The sequence below is a fragment of the Quercus robur genome, chromosome 10 (assembly GCF_932294415.1).
Source record: "Quercus robur chromosome 10, dhQueRobu3.1, whole genome shotgun sequence".
Taxonomy (NCBI): Eukaryota; Viridiplantae; Streptophyta; class Magnoliopsida; order Fagales; family Fagaceae; genus Quercus; species Quercus robur.
The window spans coordinates 30,880,165-30,894,890 of record NC_065543.1 but is presented as its reverse complement, the minus strand read 5'-3'; the positions used below and the strand labels follow the sequence as shown (position 1 = coordinate 30,894,890).

At 34.8% G+C, this 14,726-nt stretch overlaps 2 protein-coding genes across 10 annotated transcripts in view; one reads left to right on the top strand and one right to left on the bottom strand.

Annotated features, from left to right (window-relative positions):
- LOC126701710 (probable LRR receptor-like serine/threonine-protein kinase At1g53430) overlaps nucleotides 1–14,726 on the top strand; it is a 60,158-nt gene that overhangs the window by 28,514 nt on the left and 16,918 nt on the right. The gene's annotated exons all lie outside the window — the stretch shown is intronic.
- The window catches only part of LOC126701711 (pentatricopeptide repeat-containing protein At1g74900, mitochondrial-like), a 39,323-nt gene continuing 25,969 nt past the window's right edge, over nucleotides 1,373–14,726 (bottom strand). Inside the window, exons 2-3 of one of the 2 annotated variants that reach the window (XM_050400039.1) lie at nucleotides 7,154–8,661; nucleotides 1,373–1,630 (exon numbers count right to left, since the gene is read on the bottom strand). In XM_050400039.1, the coding sequence (XP_050255996.1) occupies nucleotides 7,864–8,661 (798 nt within the window). In that variant the 3' untranslated portion in view covers nucleotides 1,373–1,630; nucleotides 7,154–7,863. The remainder of the gene's footprint in view (nucleotides 1,631–7,153; nucleotides 8,662–14,726) is intronic. The other variant, XM_050400038.1, reaches the window with a different exon arrangement.

The window sequence follows — 14,726 nt, the reverse complement described above, 5'->3', positions numbered from 1 at the left end:
CTTGTTGACTCTACAAACTTTCAGGAAGTTCTTGGATGTATACTACAAAGAAAAGAACAATGGTGGACTCAGACATAATGGCCATTTGTTAACAGGGATGCAGTGTGTTCTTCACGTCTTGGAGTTAAATAATAATCATCAATTGAATAATGTTGGCTTGAAGATGATTGATCCATTTAGTCATGAGTTAAATGTGAATATGTGTAGAGTGTTGGCTTGAAGATGATTAATCCGTTAGTCATGGTCCTGGATTAAATTTGAATATGTGTAAAGTGTAGACAATCATATGCATTATGTAATTGATATTGCATTCAGTAAATATAAAAAAGATTTTTTTTCCTGTTTTTGGTTTATAAAATTATAATTTCAATACAATGTTCAATCTATTTAGTTTCTAATTGTTTAATATATATATATATATATATATATACATATATATTATTGGTTCTTACTTATTAAGTTCTTGATTTTAAATTGTGAGAGGTGACTCATGTGATGGAGACTAGAGATAGAGAGAGTATTTTGTTAGCTTTGTTCTTTTTGATGTGATATATATATATATATATATATATTCTTTTTCTCCAAAAGTGGGATTGTGGTTGCAAAGTACTCATACATAAATAAACAATCTCCCCCCATTGCCCAATCTTCTAGACCAACACGAGAGGGTTGGGCTTGGGTACTTAGAGTTGTTTGGATTGAAGGAGAAAGGAGGGAGAGTGGAAAAGAGTAGAGTAGAGTTAGCTAAAAATAAAAAAATAAAAAATAACTTATCAAAAAGAATTAGCTAAAAATTGACTAATTTTAGGTCAAATATACCTTACTCTACTCTAGTTCCCCTTTCTTCCCTCAATTCAAACGGACCATTAGGCTTTCATGAAAATAGCTCGTGTACACAAATTGGCAAGATTATAAATGTTATTATTAATAGATAAAAAAAAATAATGATGGTGGTGTTCTTATATGAGAAATAGTAATAATTTTTTAAATAAAATTATTATGAAAAAAATTATTAAATTATTTATAAAAAATGAAAAATCTTCAAAGCCAACATTTTTTTCACTCTTTTTATGTTTATTTTTCTCCTTAAAAAAAAATAATAAAAAAAAAAAAAAAAAAAAACCAAACAAACAATTGACTTTTTGGACAATATTAATTAAAAAAAGTAGATATTCCATTCATTAATGTCAATATAAAAAGCATATTTTTTAATAATAATAAAAATAAAAATAAATTGTTTATACAAATTATCCAAATTTCAACAATTGATACACACATTTACAAATCAGCAAGCATATTTGCAAATTATAACAAATAGAGCAAGTTGCAGACACAACTCAATAGAATTAAAGGTGATAAATTGCTAAGACTCAATTGAGGCAAAATAGACAATAGGACAATTTAGCTACAATACACTGGAAAGTGCCATTGCATTAGAGAACAACAAGAATTGAAGGAGGAATTTCCATTAAAAAATGCAGATTAAAGCTGTGAACCAACAAGCAACTTCCTCCCAATAAAAAAGCTATTGCAACAACGTCATCCTCACTTATTCCTTCATTGTCTTTGGAATTAATGAGCTCATTAACATTGGTTGTCAAGCATCCTGATCATCCTCTCAAGCCAAAACCTAATTGTCAATAGATTTATTCAAAGAATTGTGTACGCAAATATATATATATATATTTCAATAACCTTGAGCTAACAGATCTTTGGATACTATAAATTTAACAAAAGAATTTTAACCAAGATATATCAGTCAGATGTTTGTTTGGAATGTAAATAAGATTTGATATTTTAATTGTTTCTTTAGATATTTTAGCAATTTCGTTAAGAAAATCAGCAAGATACAAAATTTTGACAGCAGAGAAATAACATCATCACATTCGGAACAACAAAGCCTACAAACTCAATCTAGAGAACTAAGCCATATCAGCTTTACGAATCATATACTTGAAGTTGAAACAACAAAGCCTACAAACCCAGTCTAGACAACAAAGCCATTTATATAAGCTTTAAAACGCATCCAATAGCTAAGAGTCTGTAACAAACCAAAAAATCATTGAGCAACAAAGTCAACAAACTCAATCTATACATCTGAAATAGAACTAAGTGCCACAACATTGAATCAACAACATAACTGAGAAATAAACACAAAGCACAAAATCATTGATGCGCGCGCGCGCGCGTCTCAAATGAACATATATGAGTAGCAGTTTCAGCTAATTTCAAAATAAGCTTATTCAAATGGTTCATACCATTCAGTTAATTCATGACTCTCATTCAAACTCCTCCACAATATACTATAACAAATGAACATAAATGAGTGGCAGTTTCAGCTAATTTCAAAATAAGCTTATTCAAGCGGTGCCCTTTAAGCTAATTTATGAGTGGCAGATATCAGTGTCAAAATATATTGGAGCAAATTAAGGTGCACATGGTAAAAATAATTATCTAATTTTGACCCCATGACAGAATAACAGAATTAATGATCACTTGAACCAATTTAAGTAGTAACAGTTTACCAAACATAATGATGAAGCAATCACAAAAGTAACACCACACTACAAAAGTAGTAATATATAGTTAAAAAAATCAGTTGTAAGGACTCGGTGACAAAATGGAGGATCTCTTGAACAACTCAAATTAGACTTGTTGAGATGCTCATTGAGGCTCATTCATTAACTACATGAACAATCTTGAAGTTAAGTTGAAGCTTGATAAATTAATGAACCAAACTTGAACAAAGCAGAGCTTGGCTCAATATGTTCCTAAACATCAAAGATAAATACCCTACATGGCTAATATGTCTAACTTCAAAGAAATTTGTATTCAAAAGACAAAAAATGAATTTATATCATGTTTTGAAAATTATTGATGTTGTACATAAATTAATCGGTAAATATTTTATATAGAGTTTGTTGGCTATTTTACACTAAGAAAGGTAAAAAGCATAGGTTTCTTAAAGTGTACTACCATTAGGTACAAATACATAGTGCCTGTTAGCTATTAGCTTTACTACACCTTGGGCACTCACCTCCACCCATTCTTATAGGAGAAATGTCAATTGACCTATTAATGGAATGAACTTGATTCTTCTAGGATCCTAGGAATCTATATGGGGCTTGTCAACTGACATTTGCAGGGATATTTTTAGTTGCTGTTTTGGTAATTGTCATGGGTTTGAGAAATTTTGTACAAGGGATTAATACATGCAAAACAAGAATTCTTAGTTGAACTATTAAAAGCAAGCAAGAGTCACTTTTTTATGCTATGAAACTTGCAATAGCTCCATTAAAAGCAAGCAAGATGTAATCCACTTGTCAAAAAAAAAAAAAATCAAAGCACAACTACAAGTATTTGCTCACACTCAAAAATGAAAAATACATTTCTATTCATTCTTCCAAGCATACAAAAGCAGTAAAACTATTTCTTGATTAAACACAACAGCTAAGTAAAATCCCTCCATGGGCTCTGGCCCATAAACACATTTAGCATTGGTTAAGTCACAGCAAATCTCAATTTTACCACCACTTACACACCCTAACTTTCATAACATCATGTGCCCCATGACAGATATTTCCTAATCCAGCAATAAGTCATTTTCAAACATCTTTAGTTGGTTAAAAGATTGAGAAAACACTTCAGATTTTAATCAAAAGCAATGAAAAATGCTTGGGATAAATACTTAGAACAATGAATACTAAAGAAACACTTAAATGCAGGAGCAAACTACTGCTGATTGTCTCAGTGATAAAAATCTAAACTCCACTTAGGATATATATATTGAACATCAGTATACACAAACTGAAGCTGCCTTAGCAGATTAATCATTTGTCTTGCAGTTTGTTCTGTTTCTAGATCCTTACCAGCACATAGAACCTAAGAAACAATAGCTCATCTTATCCTGTGACAGTTAGATTTTATCCCATACAAAAGAAGTAAGAAAAGACCAAGAAAGAATCAGGCCTAAAGTCAGAAAGAGGCTACCAAGCAGAGGATTAGAGTGTCAAAGAACATGACAGTTACATTTCATGCCATACAACAGAAATAGTTAAACTTTAAAAAGAAAGGCAATAAGTATTATTGGATTCTAATTATTATTTATTTAAATTGTAAAATTCATATGTTTGTGTATAGGGGTCTGATTGTATTAGAGTTCTAATGTCAAAATGGTTGCAATAACAGACACATATAACTTGATTACCTTTTTCTTAAATGTCAAAGTCAAAGCCTTGATATAAAATAAAATAAAAAAAGAACGTACACATCGATATCAGTACCGGAAAAAAAAAAAATTATGGTAACACAAAGGCTTGATGGGCTAGCTAATGTTTCTTTTAAGCATTTTATCAAACAGTTAAATTGCAAAGCTTTGCATTTGTGTATCAAGTGTAAAGCTTTGCATTTGTGTATCAAGTGTAAAGCTTTGCATTTTATCACGAATGTTTAGACAGTAAACTAAAGTGTCGTACCCCGAGGGTGGTGTGTAAGTTAGATATCGAGAAAACTTATGACCATATGAATTGGGACACTTTGTTTTATCTGTTGGAGAGGATGGGATTTGGGGATAGATGGAGGAGATGGTTAAAGACTTGTGTCTCTACCGTTCGCTTCTCAGTTTTGGTTAATGGATCTCCTGCTGGCTTCTTTGGTAGCTCTAGAGGTCTCAGACAAGGCGATCCTTTGTCCCCCCTCCTATTTCTTTTGATCATGGAGGTCTTAAGCCGTATCATGAAGAAAACTGAGGAAGGTGGTTTCATTCAGGGTTTTCATGTGGGTCCTATTCATTCTATTGGTATCCGTGTTTGCCATCTTTTATTTGCTGATGATACCATTCTTTTCTGTGATGCCTCTAGAGAGCAGATTCTATCTATTAGGTTGGCTTTGACTTGTTTTCAAGCTTTTACTGGTTTGAAGGTGAATGTGAGGAAAAGTGAAATTGTCCCTGTTGGGGAGGTGCGTAACATTCAGTCTTTGGCTAATATCCTTCAGTGCAGAGTGGGTAGTTTGCCTATGACTTATTTGGGTATGCCTTTGGGAACTTTGTATAAAACGCCCTCCATTTGGAATCCGATCCTTGAGAGGATGGAAAAGAAACTTTCAGGTTGGAAGCGACTTTATTTGTCAAAGGGTGGTAGACTCACCTTGCTGAAGAGTACCCTTTCAAGCCTTCCGACTTATTACCTTTCCCTTTTTACTATCCCCAAAGCTATGGCGTCTAGATTGGAACGCATTCAAAGGAACTTCTTGTGGAGTTCATCAGTTGAGTGTTTCAAATATCTTTTGGTGGCTTGGGAAAAGGTTTGCTTACCACGTGAGTTGGGTGGTTTAGGAATTCGGAAGTTGGCGCCTTTTAATCAGGCCCTTTTAGGGAAATGGCTTTGGAGGTATGGCCATGAAACCTCTCATCTGTGGTGAAGGGTCATAGCCATGAAATATGGGGAGGGAAAAGGGGGTTGGTGCACTAGAGCTTGTAGTAGGGCCCATGGTTGTGGGTTATGGCGGAGTATTAGTGAAGGGTGGGAAACTTTTGCCAAGCATTTCTCTGTTGTGGTGGGGGATGGATCTCGCACTCGTTTTTGGCATGATAAGTGGATTGGGAATGTCCCTCTTAAAAATCTTTATCTTCGGTTATTTTTGTGTTCAGCTAATAAGGAGGCTTGTATTTCTGATGTGCTAAGCCCTTCAGTGGGTGATAATGACAGAGTGTGGAATTTAAGATTTCAGAGGGAATTCAATAATTGGGAGTTGGCAGTTTCCTACTCCTTTCTCCATTTCATCCAAACCCGAATCCCTAGGCGTGGAGGGTGTGACAGGCTTTGTTAGGATCTTAATGGTAGTGGGAAGTTTGATACTCGGTCTTTCTATCATAAGATTCGAAATGCAACTCCCTCCACCTTCCCTTGGAAGGGTATTTGGAAAGTTAAGGTTCCTAAAATGGTGGCTCTTTTTATGTGGACAGCAGTTCATGGTCAGATTCTAACTTTGGATAATCTTATACTTCGTGGTCGCCCTTTGGCGAATCATTGTTATTTGTGCTGTTGTAGTGCGGAATCTGTGGATCACCTATTAATTTTATGTCTGATAGCTCATTCTTTGTGGATGTATATGCTTTGGTTATTTGGGATCGTTTGGGTCATGCCAGGTTCAGTTGAGGATTTATTATTCTGTTGGTTTCATTAGCTTGGGAAGCATAGTTCTGATATTTGGGATTTGGTCCCAGGCTGTTTAATGTGGACTATTTGGTCTGAACGGAATCAGCGAGCTTTTGAGGATGAGGGGAAAACTGTGGTTCAGTTATTAGAGTCTTGCCAGAGGACCCTCTTTGATTGGTCTCAATGTTGGTGTTTCTCGGATTGTTCTACCCTTATGGATTTTATTTCTTCTATTAGAATAGATTAGGGGCTGTTTTTGTCTTGTTGTTTCTTTTTTCCTTTGTTCACTACCGTGAACTCGTTGTTTTTCTCTTGCTTTTCTTATTTTAATAATATTCTCTTATTACTTATCAAAAAAAAGAAAAGTGTAAAGGGTGAACATTGGAAGGATTTACTAAATCTTTAAAAAAATATATAAAATAATAAAAATCTAATTAATTGGGCAGCATTCTTAATAATCAAACAATAAGAATCAACCTCATAACAACTAAAAGAAAAAAAATCAAATGAAGAAAAAGACTGAAACAATGCAAAGTCCTTAAAGATCCCAAATTTCCTGAATCCAAATGAACTTTGATATCAATATTATTAAACCCTCTAATCAGTCCCAGCTTTCTTTGCCCAATAAATTCTTATCAAACCCAAAAAGAAAAAAAGAAAAAGAAATTATAAAAAGTAATTTCATAACAATGTCTAATGACATAAACAGCGCCTCAAAATTACAAACGCACTTTCAATCCCACCTTTTTGCTCAAAACTTATCTCAAAAAACTCAATCCCAAAATATTACAAGTACTTAAATAAACAGTTCCACGCCAATATATATACCATTACAATATTCCAATGCATTTCACCATCAGAATTATCCAAAGATTCAAAAAGTAAAACTAAAATTTGAATTAACGCATAGGATGATACATAAATGAAACCCTAGGAGAGAGAAATTTGAAAGCTAAAAGCCTAAAACAGAGAGACAGAGAGAGAGAGTTGAGAACCTGTTTGCATCGTTGCAAGGGGATCACCGTCTTCGTCATCATCGATGAGTGCAGTGCTTGACGGCAAGATCAGATGTGAAGTCCTGACTGAGTCAGATAGGGTGGAGTGCTGGACGGTTGAGAGCAGAGAGGTGAAGGCAACATAGAAGAGAATAGGGATTAGGGATGTTGATGCAACATTAAGCCCACTGAACAACAAGAACAGTCATCACCTGTGGAAGGGTTCTAGGCTTCTTGGAGTTTAAACATGTCCCCAGATGCCAATTCCAAAACATGAGATAGCAGAAGGAACTAGGAAGATGAAGCAAATCAACTTTCAAACTTATGAAATCAATGGCCATCATCACCTGTTGCCCTGTCTCAATTGTTGCCACATACAATTGTACTTTGTTTCCACTGAAAGGCTGAAAAAGGGATTTCTAATGCTCAATTGCTTTGTTCCCATTTATAAACCTCCACCGCCACAGCCACAATAAAATAAATTTTTCTTTGTGGACTGCTTACACAAGCAGGTATTGTATGTCTCAATTTTAGGTGATGACTGAAATTCATAATGCAATTTCAGTTTCCTTTGAAGAGCAAATGAGATGTGCATCCTATAAAGCCACACTGTCAATCATGAGTCAGCTTCTACAACAATAGGAGCCCTTCACATTAGGAAATGTTTTCAATATTTGACAAGAGGGATGTGAGTGCAATGTCACTAGGCTTCACAGCTTGAACTGACGTGGAAGACGGCCACATCTACTCTGCAATCTCAAAATCTCTTTTGCAAAACCTTGATTACCAGTTAGCAAAAGCCCATTCAAAACCCGATTGAGAGTGAACTTTCGAGGCAAAAATCCTCTCTCAACCATCTCAATCAACAACTTCCCAGCCACCAACAAATCATCCGATTTCTTCCTCACAAACATCGCACTTATCAAAACATTATATGTATCCAAATTGCGCAAGCAAACCCCACTACCCATCTTTTCAAACACCTCCAAACCCTTTTCTATCTCTCCAGCATCACAAAAATAACGGATCACAGTGTTATATGTCTGAACATTCGGCTCACACTCATCTTCCTTCATTCTTCCCATAAACTCCAATGCCCTATCCATTTCACCCGCGTGACACAATCCTCTAACCAACACATTATAAGTCGTCGAATTAGGCACATACCCCTTCCCCACCATCTCTTCAAAAACCAAAACTGCATTTTCCACACTATCCTTCTTACACAAAACCTGAATCAAAGCATTATAGGTCACAACCGAAGGAAGCACCCCTTCCTTAATCATCTCATCAAAAACCTTTCTAGCTCTCTTAATCTTGCCCGCACAACCAAACCCATGAACCAAGGTAGTATAAGTAACAACATCAATCCCACATTTCCTTTTCTTCATTTGCAAAAAGAATTCCCAAGCTTCCTTAATCTGACTAGCTCTAAAATACCCTTTAAGCATTATATTATACGTCGTTAAGCTCGGATTCAATCCCTTCTCAACCATTTCCTTCAACACCTCCAACGCCTTAGGCGTCCGCTTAATCAAACAAAACCCATTTGCAATTATATTATAGCTAACACAATCAGCCTTAAACCTACCCTTTAACATCTTAAACAAGTTATGAGCCATTTCAACGCGTTCCGATTTGCACAAAATGTCAAGAATAGTGTTGAACGAATTCAAGTCCTGAAAACAACCGTGTTCGTGCATTGACATGAAGAGTTTGAAGGCTCTATCAGGTTTACCTGCGGCGGCGAACCTTTTGGCGATAATGGCAAAGGTTTTCGGGCTTGGGCCGAGGCGGCGAGAGCGCATTCGGGCCATGAGGCCCCACACCGCCTTGTAGTCGCGCATACGAGCGGCGATGTCGATGGCGTGGTCGAATGAGGCGGCGGAGTGAGTGAAATTGGCGTGGTGGTGGTCTAGGGTTTTGAAGAAGTGGAGGGCTTTGGGTCCGTGGTTCCAGAGGAGCTTGAGGGTTTTGTTGACTAGGTCTTGGGTCCATTGGATTTGAGGGTCTTGGAGGGTTTGGGTTAGGGTTTTTGGGTCGGAGCTGAGGATTAGTTTAGCTAAGGTCGCGGCGTCTTGTGGCGGAGGCGGTGGTGGTGGTGCGGTGGTGAGAGAGTGGCGTGGAAGTAAATATGGAGGTTTTGGAGGGTGGGTTTTGAGATGGGAGAGTGGTGAAGGAGCTCTTTGAAGAAAATCTCTAGACGATGGATGTCAAGGAAGAAAATCTCTGAAATGATAAAGGTTAAGAGAGGCATTCCACTATTTATAGGATGCTGACCTAGGCATTTGAAACGACTCTACCAATACGAAAATGACACGTGGCATCTACCTTGGAAAACTAAATCGACGGGACCAGTCGCTAATAAAAAAATGACATGTGGCGCAATGATTTATTGACCAATTATATGCACCCAAGGACGTGTCGGCAGCTCACCCCACTCATTGGACGACTTACATGGACGAGGGGGCAACTGATGGTGTCATAAAAAACATGAACTCCTGAACTCGTCCATATGCATCATCCAGCGAAACACAAGCTAGGACAAACCAAGCAGGCTAAGTGATCTCCCAAGCGTCCTGGCTAATCTCGTCCGTCTTTGGACGGACTAGATCCTATGGGAATCTTACCCATCATCACCTAGACAGTGGGCGAGCCGTCCTAGATGGTCTCGTCCGTCTTTAATAAAAGATGGACGAGTTCACCATGGAACGGGCCGTCCAACCTAGGTAACTTCCATAGCGGTTATGGAAGTTACCCCAATTCTCCGGACTCCTCGACATTAGGAACGGTTATTAAACAAATAACTGTTCCACAAATACTATATAAGGATTCTTCGATGAAGGGTAAGGCATTCAAACAATTTTATTTAAGAAAATACTTCTTCCTTACAGAGAGTTCCAAAGTCACTAATTTCATCATCGGAGGACTTTTGGCCGGTCCCCACCGGTCTCCTCTGATTCAGTGTTCTCGTTTTACAGGATATAGCCCAAAGATCATCATCGTTCGAGACTCGTCAACCTACTGATATTCAAGGAACTGTCATATATAAAATAAAATAAAAAACACAGATTTTTTAAATAGAGACAAAACTAAAGAATAGTCTGGTAAAAATACATGTCTAACTTGCACTAAAACATTGCTTACAAAATAGGAATACTCTTCCACTAACTCACTCCTTCAAAATAACTATACGTTTATTTATTTTTTTAAATAGAAAAATAAGTTAAATAACCCACGTTATTTCTGTTTTTTTTCCTTAAAAAAAACACCCCATGTTTATCCAAAAACAAAACTAAACATCAAAAAAAAAAATAATAATAATAATAGCTATAAAAAAAAAAAAAAAGTAAACTAAATAGTAAATAGATATATACACTTTTTTTTTTTTTTTTTTTTGGATAAGTTGATACATTTTTAACTTCCACTAAAACGTTTACAAAATAGGACCACACCCCTAGAGTGTGATGAGTGTTCTGAGTTTTGGATGAAATAATTTACTCATCACACTTCTAAGTTTTTTTGTAATTGAAAAATATAGTAATCCCAAATTATAATAGATTCAAATTATTAACTTTTACAAAAAAATAATAATAAAAGGACTTTTGAGTATGCGCGTGCTTATAGGCCAATATTTATTCGGCATGAGTGTTCAACAACTACTTTCACAGTAATTATTTTGTTGTTTACACTTTTGTTTCCAGTTCAAATATATATTAATAAAATCATCACAACAAACAGCGGATTTTGGAATACCATATTTTCTTTTAACAAGACTACAATCACAATTCCAATTTCTTTCTTCTTTTAGTTTTTAGTTTTTGGATAAGTAGCTTTTCAAAAATGTTAAGAGCACAATAAATCTGTAAATTTTGTCACAATTTTTTAAATCCACAAGTTGGGGTAAAATTGTAAATTTCTTATGGTCAAAGCATTATTGAGATATATATATATATATATATATTATAGAAATAATTACAATATGCTGCTAATCCCGCAACTCGAACCCTTTCCTCCTAGACCCCCAAGCACTTTGTACATGGGGAGGTGACTAAAATCATCATTTTTGTCATAACTTACTTACATCATTGTAAATAATAAAAAGATTTTGCTAATGTGTGCCCTTAGGACACATAATAACTAACCATTTTTGAAAAAAATATTGACAACTTTTTTATTTTTCGAAAAAATATTTTTAAAAACAAATAGATTAATGTGTACTTTAGGACAGATATTAACTAGCGATAAAATTGTGGAGATACGTCTCACCCCTCGTAACTTGCCGACAAGTCTTTGCTCCTAGCATTTTTTTTTACACCCGTAGTCCTTGAGATATTTAAAGTTTTCAGTTTTCACCATCAATCAACATCTTATTGTTATCAACTAGTCAACATCTTATTGTTATCAAGTTGACAACAATAAGATGTTGATTGATGGTGAAAACTGAAAACTTTAAAAACAAAATCCCAACTTGGTAGCTATATATGACTATCACAGAATCGGAATAGACCAGCAGATTGAATGAATGAGTGTGATTTAAATTCAATTTTAGTAATCAAATGTGACAATATTATCAACATAAGATTGCTTGTATACAGCTACCATTATTATCAACATTGTTTTGTAATGGTATATACAACAACCATATATTTATATACATGGACCTATTTAGTACATTGAGTATTAAATGCTATAGTACTTTATACAAAAATGATTAATCTTTGAATATTACTGGACTAGTAGTTTCTGCTGACGAGTTGTGGGATGTACTAAAAAGATTCACCTTCAAAAAAAACAAAAAAATGTCGCATTTGTTACGTGATCCAATAGTAATATTAAACCAATACAAAAAGCCATTTTGCTGAGTTTCTGATAAAAGCGTGCCAATGATGTAATGGCTAGCCATACTAGAATTTCAACATGACAATAATGTTGCTTTAAAAAATGCATCTAAAAAAAAAAATTTATTTTTATTTTAACCTCTACTGTTGCTTATAGAAAACACATGCAATGTATTAATTATGAAAAGTATATATCATACACCTTGTTTGAAACTTTACAATGCTAGAAAGCATCCACTAGCTACTATTACATACATTGATGCTTCTTTGTATGTATTATCCCAATCAAAACTTTATTCTTCTGCTTGCCCATTAAAAAACAATTAAATTGACACAATGAAAAGATGAAGATACCATCTTTGAGTGATGGCCTAGTGATTAGGATCTCGGTGTGTGGGGTGCGGTAGATTTTGAATTTTGTACCCTATCAACCCTGGCAGAGCATTGAATATGAAAGGAAGGTAGGCAGGTAATTTAACGTGTCATTGGATCACGCTTAGCTATAACATAAACTCTATATAATAGTATTAAGTAAAGATTTGATGACGATAATCATTTTATCTATTAAAAGAAAAAAAAAGAGAAAGAGACGGGGGTTGGTTACTTCGTGGAAAAAGCGAAGACCGCGAATAATACTTTATAAGTATGTTTGGATTGGAATTAAAAACTGAAAGTATTGTAGTAAAATAATTTTAAATGTGTGAATAATATCGTGAGGTTTATTTTTAATATTTTTTAATGTATAAACAGTACTGTTACAATGATAAACAGTATGTAAACAGTAATGAAACAGTAAAATTTATCTCATGAACAGTAAATTTTACTCTCTTAAAAATGTGAAAGCAAAAAAAAAAAAAAAAAAAAAAACAACAACAACAACGTGACGCGGGATTCAGCGTTTTCACTGAATCCAATCCTACTGAATCCAAACTCACACAAAGTTACTTCCGTCTTAGTTGTAAAAAGACGGACAAAGAAAGATGTTCCTCTTTGGCGGCTTCCATTTGCACGGATTGGGATTGAATTTTACAACTTTATTAAAGTTGTAAACACAACAATACCAATACCACCTTACCGTGACGAATCTAAACTCACACAAAGTTACTTCCGTCTTAGTTATAAAGAGACGGACAAAGAAAGATGTTCCTCGTCGGCGGCTATCATTTGCATGGATTGGGATTGAATTTTACAACTTTATTAAAGTTGTAAACGCAACAGTACCAATACCACCTTTCTATCACTGCTTTTGATTTTTCCTTATAGTACCTTTTCTATTACTGCTTTTGATTTTTCCTTAGTCGGTTAGTCCAACTTTTCCATATACATGTATTTTTGAAAAAATACATTTTTGATCCTACATTTTAAACATATTCTTATTTTAATCTCAATTTTAATTTTGTTACTATTCTAATTTCTAAAAATAGAAAATTAATTCTATTTTAATTCCTATCCTCAACACACTGACGTAAAACCCTTACGTGACATATAAAAGCTCAATTGGCACATAAAATACCACTATTAAAATAATATTTAAAAATACCGCATCAACGTCACATTAACATTTACGTCAGTCTTATTTTTAAAAATTAATTTATCAATTTAAAAAAAAAAATTAAGAAGCATAAAAACAAAATGAAAAACGTAAAAACACATAAATTCAAATAATGTTGAAGAACATGAATAAACAACAACTTAAACCCAGATTAAAAGAACACAAGCCCAGATCACAACAACATAGTACTCAAAGATTTTCTTTTCCAACATTTCTCATATCACAAATTCAACTAAATACATAGAATTTCATCCCAAACATATCTCTAAAACCAGTAAATTATAACCCAACCAAATCAACAACAAAGCAACATATCACCGATTAGACCAACAAAACCCAACCTCTATGCTTCCATAAATTCCATCCAAAATCATCAAACCACAAACCACAAATCTCAACAAACCCCAGAGGCAGATCTACGTTTGAAATTGATTTTTAAAAAAAATCCAAAATACCCAAATGTTGCTCATGGTTTTCTTTGCATCAAGACCTCATGGCTTCCATGATCAAAACCTCAAATATCAAGACCCCCACAGATGCTGATATGCTCATCGTTGGTCAAGGGAGAAGCCTAAGAGGTAGACCCACAACCCAAATCACCCAATCAACCGCCTATCAACAGCTTAACTGATCTAGGCTTCACAACATCACAGCACACCCACCGATCCAGGCTTCACAACAACACAACACCACCGAATCCTTATTCCCGTTGTTGTCGAATCGCCGACACGACAACATGCTCAACCAATCTGAACTTGAAGACGTTGTTGCGATCTAAACCCCTTCAGAAACTCTCTCCTTAATGAAGACAAAGATAACGAAGTCAACGAACCACCGCAGAAACTCTCCGACCAGGGAATAAAATTCTGATCGTAACCTCCACCACCTCCACCTCCTCTACTTTCTCAACTTGACCATAGAGGCCTTGCCGATTTGTGAGTTTCAAAGGATTAGAGAGAGTGAGATCGTGAGATAGAGATAGAGAAAACCAAACCTTTTGTATTTTTGTGTTTGGTTCAGAAAAAATAAAATGCAAGAAAATATGAGAATTGAAAAATTAAAATTAAGAAATTAAATTTTTTTTAATAATTTATATTTTGATGTGGTATTTTAAAATGTTAAATAAATTTTATTATTATTATTTTAATAGTCACGTGTCAATTGGACACTTCATTTACGT